Raw genomic sequence first — 13025 nt, 5'->3', positions numbered from 1 at the left:
CAGAGAGATTACCTAAATTCCAGAGAGGGCCCTGGTAAAGCAAGCAGGCAGGCTGGTCTGGAAGCCTGCTCCCCTCATTCATGAGATGTTTCTCTTCCTCCAAAGCCTGGGGCTACTGGTGGTCCTCACCAGCCCACACAGAAAAAATCAGAATCAAGCTTGCCCAGCAGAAGGTTTAGAAACACTTCCCTCTTCCCTCCCTTTGCCTCCTGGCTTGGCAATGATGAGAGCCCAGGTTACACCCTGTGATTGTTCCAGAAAACCAAGCATTGCTAAAGGGCATTATGTCAGGTGTCCCCAGTCCGTGCTACTTGGCACCCTAGACCTCCGTACCACATCACCTGCCCCTGTCTGACTTCAACACCCCTGGCTGTGGTGGGACAGGGAGGCCTGATAAAAGGAGGGCAGGACCTGGATAGCTGGTTGTGTGGGCTGGAGTCTGTCACTGAGCCAGCACCATGGTGTGGTCTGTAGCCTGGGCAGGTGAGTGGGTGCTGTCGGGGAGCATGGGCTGCGCCTTGGGAGCTGTGGGGAAGTGGGGAGGTGTATGTGAAATGGCTCCTTGGTGCTGTGTGTAAGGAAGCAGAAGCTTTCAGGAGAACTTTGGAGGGTCATTCCATTTCTCCCTCTGCTGCCAGGCTTGCAGTTCTTGTGGGCTCCCCCCTGAGGTCTTTCAGCCCAAGAGGCTTTGTGTTGCAAGGAAAAGCTTTTCTCAACAGGCTGAAAATGACTTTTCCTCCTGTTTTGGAAGCCCAGAGTCAGTGAACCCCTCGGCATTGGGTGGTTTTGTCTTTCCTGTGTTCTGAGGCCCCCTACTCTCCAGGGGTGCCCACTGCCAAGGAATTCTTCCCCACCCTGATGCTGGTTGCCCTGCAAAAGGCAGCCTGGGAGCCATGACCCTGGGTGCCCTTACAAATTTTCATGCAGGTTTTATTAGGTTAATGGGAAGATCCAAGGTCTCCAGAGAGGTGAAATAAATACTTTTAAAGGAGTCCCACTAAGCCCTACGTCTCCAAGGATATTGGTAACTCAGCCAACCTCTTGTGCAGTGTGGCAGGAAAGCAGCAAAAAGTAGTCAATTGTGGCTGTGAGCAGAGGTACAGAGACCTCACCTAGAGATGAGCTCTCTGGCCTAGCCCTTCCAAATTGGCTCTTTTCATCCTGAGGACAGGTTTTCTACTTATTTCAAAAGAGAAACCTTCTCTCTAAAAAGCTTAAAAGTCGGGCTTCCCTGGTGGCTCAGTGGTTGAGAGTCCACCTGCCGATGCAGGGGACACGGGTTCGTGCCCCGGTCTGGGAAGATCCCACATGACATGGAGCGGCTGCACCCGTGAGCCATGTGCTCTGCAACCGGAGAGGCCACAACAGTGAGAGGCCCGCGTACTGCAAAAAAAAAAAAAGCTTAAAAGTCAGTGGTTTTCCTAGAATCTTCCTAAATCCACACTGCCCTCTACTAATGTTCTAGAGAGGGAGCAGTCTCAGCTCATGGAGACTTCCATCAGCTCTGGGACTAGCCCAGGCCAGGTAGGGCCCCCTGCTGTCTGGTCTGGGTGAAGGGATGGACACAGTGCCCTCCTGGGTCCCTTGTGGGCAGAGGAAGCTGGATTTATAGGAAACTGTCCTGAGCCCACCCCCATCCCGGACCACTTCTCGCTCCTGCGCTTCAATAGCCATAGAGGGCCTGGGAAAGTAAGAATGACATCTTAATCTCTGCCTTCTCTTTTGTGCTGTTCAGGTTTGATGGTTCTGCTGGCGATCCAGTGGGGTAAGTGGCGCCTTTCTTGAAGCTAGCCCTGGGTTCCCTCAGCCCCATTCCCTGGGCCCTGCTACCCTCTCCCATTCACTCCCCCAACACTTATGTCCACCCCAAGAGCTCTTGCCAGATTTCAGTGGGTTCTCGCCTCCAAAGCTCCGGCCCCTGCAAGTGTCCTTGTCCCCATAATGGCCTTGCCATTCCTTCTTCTGGGAAGGTTCTAGCCTCCTAACCCACTAGCCGAACTCCTGTGTGTCCGTGGGGACAGCTTAAATGTCAGCCTCTCTCTGGTGTTTCCTGAGGTCACTTGCTCCAACCTCTGTGCTCTCATCGTACTGGAACCCATTTTACAGTATATATCACAGTGTTTCTAATTACTGGCTTAGGCGTCTCCCCTACCACCAGTAGGGGAGCTCTGAGCTACTGGAAGTAAGAAACCTAAGTCTTCCCCAGCTCCACGTCCTAGCCCCTTGGCTCAAGCAAGGACAGCACACTCTTTCCGTGTCTGTTGAACTGATTGCATGTGGAGCTTGGGAGAGCCAGGAGGGCTCCCTCTTGTGCAGGGGGGATCTCTCTGGGTGATGTTTAGCAACTTGGACTCCTGGGTTCCCTTCCTATCCCACACCACTCCCTGTACTCAGACCCTCATCCTGAGCCTGGGCTGTGGCACTGGACACACATTTCCCCTCTTCATCTCACAGGAGAGGACAGCCAGGTCCAGAGAAATAGCAAACATGGGGAAGAGAGAAAAGTTGAAGATTTCCTCAAAAGCTTTAATCCAAGCTACTTCTGGGCATATGGTGTGCTATGGTATGGGATGGTATATATTTATAATAATAGAATTTTGTGTGGGCTAAGGGTTAATGTATGCAAAGCACTTAGAACAGAGCTTACTTTCTGCCAGCACTGTTTTGAGTGTTTCACATACATTAACTCTTCATTCACACAGTAGTCCTTAAGATAGGAGCAATCATCATTCCCATTTTATGAAGGAGAAAGCTGAATTATCTGGCTAAAAAGTTGCAGAGTGGGGATTTCAACCCAGGCATGAAATTCCAAAGTCCCTGCTGTTAACCACCAGACTTTGTTGCCTCTATAGTACAAATATTCATGCACAATATTCAATATGCTATGGCAGGATATGATACAAAATAAAAAGAGCCTCCTGGCTCCTTTCTAGATGGTCCCAGGGATGTGTTCGCTGGGTTAATCCCCTGCTTCTGTCTTTTGCTTTGGGGAGTTCACCAATCCTCCTTCTATGTCACTCAGGCAACACCCCAATCCCATTGGCAAACTTCACTCCCGGGTGACCTCTAGTTAGGGCCAGTGACTACCCAGGAGATTTGACTCCTCCTTCTGAGAGCCATCCATGGGCGCAGGGGTGTCTCAGCCAGCCCTTCATGCTCTGGGTTCCTACACACCCTCCTATAGCCACTTTGCACTGCTCTCCCTCCTCGTCCTCTCACTGGCCACATGGGGGCTGCAGGAGGGTGCAGAGAGACATTGTCTGTGCAAAAGGAAATCCTAGGGTCTAGACCGTGACCACAGACATGCTCCAGTCCAAACTCATCATTCTGCCAAGTCCCTGGCATAAAATGCTGGCGTGTACAAACCACACGATCATAGTCTGCAAGGCTGGAAGAGCCCTCAGAGACCACACTGTCATTTTCAGATGGGGACCCCTAAGCCAAGGCTAAACAGATCGGCCCAAAATACACTTCTGGCAGCTGCAGGGATGAAGACGAGCATCTTTGCGTTCCGGTGTTCTGGTCAACTTTGCACAGTGCTGCCCTTGGTGGGAGCCATCACTGCTAGACAAGCCCCCATCTGGGAGGAGAGGCCCTACACACAAAGCCATTCTACAGGGTATGGGGATGACAGAAACAAGCTGCCTTTTCCTAGAGAAAATATTCTCTTTGTTAGAACCTTGTCAGTGATATTAAACCAATTCTCTACAAGGGATAATAGTACGTAAATGCAAACCTCTTTAAAGCAAGACTAAAGAAACATAAACCCAGGCCTGTAACTGGGGCCTCCTCTCTGCCACTTTATATATTTGTATTTTAATTAACATTCTGAAGTATTCCAAGCCGTGATTTGAAAGTTCTGCCTCCCTGCCTCCAGCAGATGAAGGGCCATGTTTAACGTCTTCTGGCATGACATAAGTTCTGCCTCTGGGCAGAGGGTGCCAGTCCATAGCAGGCCCTTCTGATTGCCATTTCCTTGCTTTGCCCCAACTGGCCAGGCTCTGCGGCAAAACTGGTCTGCTACTTCACTAACGGCCCAGTACAGACAGGGGGCTGCTCGCTTCTTGCCCAAGGATGTGGACCCCAAGCTGTGCACCCACCTCATATATGCCTTTGCTGGCGTGAACAATCACCAGCTCAGCTCCATAGCGTGGAATGCTGAGACACTCTGCAAGGAACTCAACAGCTTGAAGAAGATGTGAGCTGCAGTGGAGGAGGTGGGGATGGGAGGTGGAGAAGACAGGCGCCTCCTCTCAAAGCCAGAAACCTTCTGCATTACTGCAGTCTGGCTGCAGACCCGCTGTGTGGCTTTGGGCAAGTCTCATCACTTCTCTGGGCTTTCCCATGCTTATGTGGAAGAGGTGGGGGTAGATAGTGACTCCTTAAGTGCCCTTCCAGTTTAGGTCTAAGTGGAATCTGGACTGTGAAACTGTTTCCCTCCACTGGGAATGAGTGCCCTTCTATCTCCTAAAATCTATCTATCCTTCAGCTCAAGTGTTAACACTACCTTAATACAGCCTCTCTGAAGATCTGTCCTGATCTCTTGCTTTCTAAATTCCTTGAGTGTACGGCTCCCCAGCCAGATAAGAGGTCCTCAAAGGCAGGAATGTGTCTTTTCTTTCCCAATCTAGAGCTTCCCTGGTACAGAATATGACCATAGGGATTTATATATCCCCTACCTCACCCCACCAGCCCTGCCAGGCTCCTTGCTTCCTTGTTAGTGAGGTGAGCCCCAGGACCTGGCTGGATAAATTCTGGTGCTTCTCTTGTGTTTTCCAGGAACCCCAAGCTGAAGACGCTGCTGGCCACTGGGGGCTGGAACTTTGGCACTCAGAAGTGAGTTGTCTGTGGGCACCAATGTGGCAGGGCCCCTAGTGTGGAACTGGCTCACTGGCCAGAGAGATCCCCAGTCGGGGAATCAGCCAGGTAGAGGTGTAGCCAGGGTGAGGGAGGGTGGGAGAGAAGAGTGGACTCTGGGGGCTGACCTTCCTTCTGACTTCTTGATACCTCCTCAGGAGGCAGTGGAGTGGGCTTAGCTCCAGGCCATTATACATCCAGTCTTTTTTTTTTTTTTTTTTTTTTTTTTGCGGTACGCGGGCCTCTCACTGTTGTGGCCTCTCCCGTTGTGGAGCACAGGCTCCGGACGCGCAGGCTCAGCGGCCATGGCCCACGGGCCTAGCCGCTCTGCGGCATGTGGGATCCTCCCGGACCCGGGCACGAACCCGTGTCCCCTGCATCGGCAGGCTGACTCCCAAGCACTGCACCACCAGGGAAGCCCATCCAGTCTTGCTTTATATGCAGCACAGAGTCTGACCTCTTTCCAGGCCTCAGTCTCTTCCTCCATGAAATGTGTAAAGGGAGGGTCTCAACTAATCCCAGACAACATATAATGTCTATATTTTCTGAGCTCTGGAACAGTATGTCTGAGAATTTTTGTTCCCTTTCTGGGTGTCAAAAGCAGTCTGTGAGATTGAGCTTGGATGCCAGAATATTGACATTTCCAGGACATTTTTGATGATTTATGGAGATAATGGAATGGTATATTTGGAACCATACTTTTCCTAGAAAGTGCTAACTGTAAGGTCTCCAAAATTCTAAACCAGTCTTTCTAATACTTTTTTGGATCATGAGTCCTTTTGAGAACCTGATGAAATTTATGACTCCCCTTCCCCAAACACTGCTTATACACAGATTTTTCACTGAAATTCAGGATTCTCAGCCTGGGGTTCCCAGGCACACAAACCCCACTTAAGAACTGATGCTATTAGCTAATTTAAAAAAATAAAATAGAAACGGTCTATAAAACTCAAGACCCCCAAGAAGTCCAGGGACTTGTTGAGAAAGTAAGATGTGGGGAGGTTGTTCTTGGGGCAACTCAGGAATTGTAAAGAACTCTGGACTAGTAATAGTAATACCAATAACACGAAGCACTCTACAAACGTGAGTTAGAAGAATAGTAACCACGAACCTGCCAGGGAAGTAGAAGAGCAGCCCCCCAGGGTTACCCAGATCCTCACTGGCCTGCTGGGCTTCTCTTCCTCCTCATCTTAGAAACTGATTCCTTTTCTTTTTTCAATCTCCATGCTGGGTTGACAGCCAGCTCTGATTCAGGTTAGAGCAAATCCCTGGGCAGGGATGTGGCAGTAAGCTTCTGGAGGGAATTTTGGGAAGCAGAGCTCCTAGTGAGTCAGTGTGCCCCTGGTGATGTCAATGTTTTGGGGCACTTCTACATTGTCCCTTTCCCTTAGCCAGGCCCATAACCCACCTGCAAATATCCCGGCAGCCTCTGAAGCAGCCCTTCCTGTGCCCTTCTGGCCTAGACAGCCGAGCACCAATATCTTGAGTAGTTTCTCACTTGCCTCTGAGGGAGCATGACCCACTGTCCTGTGTAAGACAGGCCCACACTTCCCTTTATCAACCCACAGGTTCGTGGATATGGTGGCTATAGCCAATAACCGACAGACCTCTGTCAACTCAGCCATCAGGTTTCTGTGCAAATATGGCGTTGATGGTCTCGACCTTGACTGGGGGTACACAGGAAGCCGGGGGAGCCCTCCATCAGATAAGCAGTGCTTCAAAGCTCTGGTGCAGGTACAGCTGGGTGAGATAGGGAAGATCTAGTTGGCCAGGGGGCCACATAGGTGCTGCTCTGCCCCCAGGCTCAGCTGCTTCATGTGTCTGCATAGCACAGACCAGCCCTGTGGTCAGTTTTCAGGCTCCTGTGCGGGAACATCTGCTTGGGGCTCACAGGGCTACCTGTTCCCTGCCTGTGTGTTCACTCTGAGCTGCCCCTGCAGGACCTGGCCAATGCCTTTCAGCAGGAAGCCCAGGCCTCAGGGAAGGCACACCTCCTGCCGAGCACAGCTGTCCCAGCAGCACCACACTGCACAAAAGATACGAGGGGGACAACATTGCTCTGTGAGTCTCAGACAGATGGCATGGACCCTGTGTTCTCTGTGGGGGAAAGAGACCAAGGGTAGGCTGAGCTTCCCCCAGAATGGAGCAGGGGCTCGCCTGCACCACCAGCAGACCCAGGGAGGCTTTCCTTACCACATCTGCTGCTCCATCACTCCGGAGTCCCTCTCTTGGGAGCCTGGCCCTCAGTCTTAAAGTGAAATATCCCTGGGGGAGGAAAGAGGGAAGCACTTAGCATCTCCAAGAGAATGAGTTCCCACGCCAGGCCTACTGAATAAGAGCCTGCACCTGAATGAGATTCCCAGGTGATTTATGTGCACAACTAAAGTTTGAGAAATGCTAAGCTAGATTTCCCTGCAAAATAGCAAAATAGCAAGAGGTGTCCTTGAGTGGACTGTGTCCTGAGGGTGCTGAGGGGACAGCTGGGAGGAGGATGCTGAAGACCTGAGCCGCCAAGAATGAGAATGGCCTGGATGACGGTGTGCGGGGGGGGGGGGGGGGGGGGGGGGGCGACCGGAGGTGCTGCCTATGCTGCTGCGTCTCCCAGAGCCAGAAGGGAGCCCGCCCCCACCATGCAGGTCTCTCCCCAGGCCACACACTGCGTGAGAGGGGAGGGAGGAGCAAGGAAGGGGGAGGGCTCCACCCTGCGCACTAGCCCCTCACTCTTTCTTCCCACGCCTCGTGCAGGAACCTGGAGTTCCTCAGCTTCATGGCCTATGACTTCCGTGGCTCTTGGGAGAAGAACACAGGGCATAACCGCTCCCCCGACGAGAGACAGGGACAGAGCGGGGCCGTGGCCGAATTCAATGTGGTAAGTGGTAGGACGCCCCTGGCACAGGCCCTTGCCGGTGGCCCCTTTTGAGCCTCGAAGAACCAAATGGAAGGGAAAAGCAGGATACCAAGCAGGGCATGGAGAAGCCAGGATATTTTTGTTTCTTTTGTGTGTGTTTGTTTGTTTGTTTGATTTTCCTGTTCCATGCCACTGCTGAGGAGAAATCTCACTTCTGTATAGCATGTCGGCTGATATTAGACACAAATCTAGTTTGCAGACACATCAAACAAACCAGTGACTAACTGGGAGGCTGTCTTTGAGCTCAAGTTTCCAGCCAAAATGGCTTCTGCTCCCTTCATACACCCTCAGCTCCATTTCCTTCAAGATAATGGGTAGCTTTTGCTCCTTGGCACTGAATGTCCTTCTGGAAGGTGTTTTCTGGAAAGAGGTGAGAGCTTTCCCAAGTTGATAACATCTCAGGGCAGAACCACCCCTACGCCACCCCAGTCCCGGGAAAGGGAAGGCTTGGTTGTAGACTGGAGTGGGTGGAGGTTTCCTGCCCAGCTCTTCCTCATTCAGTAGTCTAGACATTGTTTTACAAGCCCATTCTAATTTTAAAAGTCAAGATTGACCGTATCATTTCTCCTTCTTAACAAACAACAATAACAAAAAGCCCTAAATTAAAATGTTTGTTAATTTTGGGAGCCCACATCTTTGTGTGTCAGCTGGGTGGAACATCTAGGACTTCCATGGCTCTTTCACAAATAAAGTGCACTTCTTCAGGCACTTGAGCTGAGCATCTAGACCTCACATTGCACCTGGCTCCTCCACCCTCATCTGGGAAACTGTGTGGGTCCCAGGAGAAGCCAGCCCAGTCAAGTGGGGAGACATACAAAGACATTCAGCTGAGAGGTGAGGGGGTTGAACTCCCGCTGGCACAGTGCTCTCCAAGCTGTGCGCCCTGGATCCATGTGGGGGAAGGGAGGCCTTTATCCTCCTACAAAGAGGCCTTCTACTCTCCATACTATGTGCCCTGCATGTTGCTTCTGGCCAGAGGGGTGACTTTTCCAAATTTGCACAAAAATACCACAGAACTTAGCAGGGTGCTCTGCCCTCTGCCCTCAGAAAGCTCCAGTCTGATCAAAGATAAATCATATGGACCAGCAAAACCAAATACACGTAAATCAATACAGTGAAAATACCTAAGTGCTAAGAGGTTGCAGGTTAACTAGAAAACCTGGACTCAAACAGGGTGGCTTCTTGGGGAAAGTGAGCCTACCGTCCTGGTTTGAGGGAAGAGTCTTCATTATTTGTTTAATCCACAGAGTTATGTTGGGTACCTCCTCATGTCACAGGCCTGGGGGTGTCATGTCAAGTAATACATGATGGGGGAAGGTCTTGTGCAGAGGCGGTGAAGAAGCCCTGTGCTCATTTGTTCTTTCTATTTGCGCATCTTAGTGCCAAGCATTGTTCTAGGCACTGGGGATACAGAGATAAATAAAATTCCCTGCTCTTGTACTGAGGGTGAAACAACAGTGATGGTAATGATCACAATCATAGCTCCCCTTTATTGCACTATGTTAGACTTATACATGCATTATATCTTTTAATTCTCACAATGCCCTTAGTGACAAATATTTTTATCATTTCCATTTTATAGACAGGAAGCTCGAGGCTCAGCAAGATCAAATAAGCTGCTGAGTAAGGCAGAGATCGTTGTTTACTGAGGTATCCCAAGCATCTAGGACAGTGCCTGGCACACAACTGGCCTTCAATAAATATTTACTGAGTCAATGACTGTTTGAATCCAGAGCCCATGCTCTTGACTATAGGGCCATGCAGCTTCAATCACTGTGGTTCAGGGTCTAAGACGGGATCTAAAGAAGATGGGGAAGGGTTGGAACACTAGTAAATGCTCATGAAACTCCTCTGGAGCCCCCAGGCTTGGATGATCTGAACCAGTCTAAAGGCAAAGAAAATTAGCCCTGACATTCCTCCTTCACCACCAGGACTCTGCCATGCAATGGTGGCTGCAGAAAGGGACCCCTGCCAGCAAACTGATCCTTGGCATGCCCACCTATGGGTGATCCTTTGCCCTGGCCTCTTTGTTGGACACCGGAGTGGGGGCCCAAGCCACGGGGCCTGGAACTCCTGGCCCATTCACCAAAGACGGAGGACTCCTGGCTTACTATGAAGTAGGAAAACCCACAGCCACCCCGAGTATTGTGCAGAGCAGGGGCTTCTTCTCCCATAATTTCTGAATGAGGATGCTAGGCACAGTGAATTCTGGTTGGGTAAATTCCATCCCATGCCTGTCATCTTGGATTTATCCCTAACCCCAGGTGCCTCATTGAATCGACAGTTCTAGGTCACTCAGTCTAGAGCTTCCTAGATTCTCCAAGCTTCTCAGACGTGAATATTTCAGTTTCTAGTCTCCTCATAACAGGGAGAAGATGCTTGCAGTGCCTCCCACCTCCTTCCCAGCTCTGCCCTCTGCTCCTACAGGTCTGCTCTTGGAAGGGGGCTGATGAGCACAGAATCAAGGACCAGAAGGTGCCCTATGCCTTTCAGAGCAACGAGTGGGTCAGTTTTGACGATGTGGAGAGCTTCAAAATCAAGGTGAGGCTTGGCCCTGCTGGGAAGGTGTGGTCCTGTGTGGGCCCAAGGCCTGTCAATAGCATTCAATGACAGCATTCAGAACCTCTTCAAGGAGAAATATCCCAGCATTTCACAGATCTCCATGTGATAGCATTTGGTAACATTATCACCTATTGATTAAGAAAAGACACAATGGCAAAAAATTGCTCTACATTGGTATCTCTCTTGAAAGTATTTGTATTTTATTAAACGCAAATTCTACAGATATATAAGAGGAGAAATACACACAGTAAGGCATATCATTTTATTCAGTCCATTGACAATATTTGGTGCATGTTCAAATTGTAGATCCTTTGATTTACTTATATGAAACCCCCTCCACTCCTGCCTCAAAACTTGAGTGCGTTTACCTGTTTCCATGTCTCTCTCTCCAGTGAGGTCATTGGCACCTGCAGAGGGACCTGCATTTGCTCATCTGCTTATCTCTTGTCAGTTATGCAGTGCAGGTTCTTCTGGTGGTGTAGACAAAGTGCTCTGGAGAATTGAGGAGGCAGCATGATCCTGGCTGGGGGAGATGAGACAAGGCAACATGGTGGAAGGGATTTTGCGAAAGTCTTAAAGCAGAGAAGGTGGGCCTTCTGGGGAGGAAAGTGCAGGAGAAAGACTTGATGGAGAGGAAAGGGGAAGCTGGCCTCTGAGAGCAAGTTGTACCATAGCTGGAACACTGAGTGGGGACTGGTGTAGAAAGGGAGGTAGCTGGGAGGGACATTGGGGCCATCAAGGGTTCCGACCACCCCTACCCTGTAACCCCAGCCTCACGCCAGAGGTGAGCCATGGCCCCCTGGCAGGGCTAGGGCCAGGGAAGCCCACTTGGAGGGGACACACAGCCATACCCTAAAGAAGCCTCAGGGAACTGGTGGAGGTGAGAAGGCCCTCAGCGTGGACAAAAAGACATGAAGACAGGGAATGGATTCAGATCTTTGGGGAAGTTTAGTCATTCCCTATGGTAACTGAACTCATCACAATCAGCAGACAGTACCCCAAACACAACAGCTCAGGCCAGAAAATGCTGGAAAGTTAAGGCTGCCAACCTAAGGAAGGTCACACATCCATGTACTCCTCACACCTCCACCCTCACGTCCACCCCTGGCCATGTTTATGTCAGGGCAGGGAGATTCCAGAATGAATCATGCCCAGCAAGGATAAGGACTAATGGACCTGGGGGTGCTGGAGAAAGGAGGTCCCTGCCTGGATGAGGAAACTGGCTCTGGGGCTGCTGGCCGGGCTTCCCTGCTCTCCTCCACCCCCATCTCGCTCCTCACACAGGTCAGCTATCTGAAGCAGACGGGACTGGGTGGGGTCATGGTTTGGACACTGAACATGGACAACTTTGCTGGTTTCTTCTGCAACCAGGGCCGTTACCCCCTCATCAAGATGCTGCTGTTGGAGCTGAGTGAGTATGGGGTCAGGGCACCTCAGGAACTGGCTTCTTCTGAGGAAATGACTTTACCCCAGTACCGTGATTTCCCAAATTTCACCCCCAGGAGCTGAGGAAGCTGTAGAAATGATTCTCTTTTCACACTCTTCTTCCTCTTTCTGATTGTACCAATGCCTGCCCAGGGTGTCGGTAACCAGGGCTTCCCTCCAGAGGGCCCTCAGCCTCTCTTCTCAAGGCCTGCACTCAGCCTTCATTGTGAGACCCCGCTGGCCCTCACCATTACTTGGTTGGGCTTTGCAGATGGTAGATAGCCATTGACTGCCTATGACACTTGTAGCTCCGGTGTTTTCTCTTGAGCTGCGCTCCAGCTGTAGGTGTGCTTGCTGTCTGGCTGTTCTCTGCCTTGGGTGTCTGACTATGCCCTGCCTGTAAGGTACGGGGTGTTGAGCTGCTGCTGCCTATGTTGCTGCCTGTGTGCTTGGCCTATGGGTTTGGGATCTTTTGGAGGAGCCTTGGTTGAATCATCACTGTTTTCCCAGGTCATCCATATATGTCTTCAGGCCCCCCAGAGCCTGAAGCTCCTGCACCAGGCCAGCTCTCTGAACCTGAGTATGGTTCCAGCCTCGGACAAGACACCTTCTGCCAGGGCAAAGCTGACGGGCTCTACCCCAACCCTCTGGACTGGTCCAGCTACTACAAGTTGTACAGGGGGGCGGTTGTTCCAGCAAAGCTGCCCGAGGAGCCTGGTGTTCAGCTCCTCTTGCAAATGCTGCACCTGGAGTTGAGTCTCCAAGGCCCCTTCGGCCCCAGCACCTGGGCGAGGGCCCAGGACCACTCCATAGCCCACCTCCCCAGCTCTCCCTGGCAGTTGCAATCTAGCTTCTTGTGTCTTTCCATATCCAAGCTTTCTGTTCTCAGCCTTGGTTTCCTCTTGTTCTGCTCTTCCTGGGCTGCCTATTTTACTTGAAAAAGAAACCTTTGGTTTGCACCCCACTGCCCCCAGACGTGGTGACTTACAGAGGCTCTTTAAGCACTCTGTTAGTTCAAACTCTACCCTGAGGAAGGTAGGGAGATAAGAGGGGAGGGTGACATAAGGCATGACTAGGTCAGAGCCAGGTGAGAAGGCGGTCCATTCAGGGTGTCATGCTCTGCACGAGGTCTCCCCTTGAAGACTCCACTTTCCAGTGGGCAGCTTCCAGGGCACAGATGATCACATCTGGGGCATGGCCCTGGATCTGATGCATTCTTCATTGGCTCAGAACCCCTTGGAGAGAGAACTCTTCCTGGGGACCTCCATTCAGG

The 13025-nt window shown here is 51.1% G+C and overlaps 1 protein-coding gene across 1 annotated transcript; it reads left to right on the top strand.

The window, feature by feature from the left end:
* Positions 1-458: 458 nt before the first annotated feature.
* On the top strand, positions 459-12508 carry CHIT1 (chitinase 1; the record flags this gene model as incomplete). Its single annotated transcript, XM_082834800.1, is given in 15 exon segments — positions 459-483; positions 1736-1765; positions 3999-4032; positions 4034-4198; positions 4780-4836; positions 6426-6591; positions 6798-6878; positions 6881-6918; positions 7603-7726; positions 9697-9771; positions 9775-9882; positions 10193-10306; positions 11612-11738; positions 12263-12420; positions 12422-12508. Coding segments are annotated over 15 exon segments (1389 nt in total).
* Positions 12509-13025: the final 517 nt, after the last annotated feature.

The sequence above is a fragment of the Leucopleurus acutus genome, assembly GCF_964270905.1.
Source record: "Leucopleurus acutus genome assembly, chromosome: 2".
Lineage (NCBI taxonomy): Eukaryota > Metazoa > Chordata > Mammalia > Artiodactyla > Delphinidae > Leucopleurus > Leucopleurus acutus.
The sequence above is the reverse complement of the archived record's forward strand: the minus strand, read 5'-3'. Positions and strand labels throughout refer to the sequence as shown.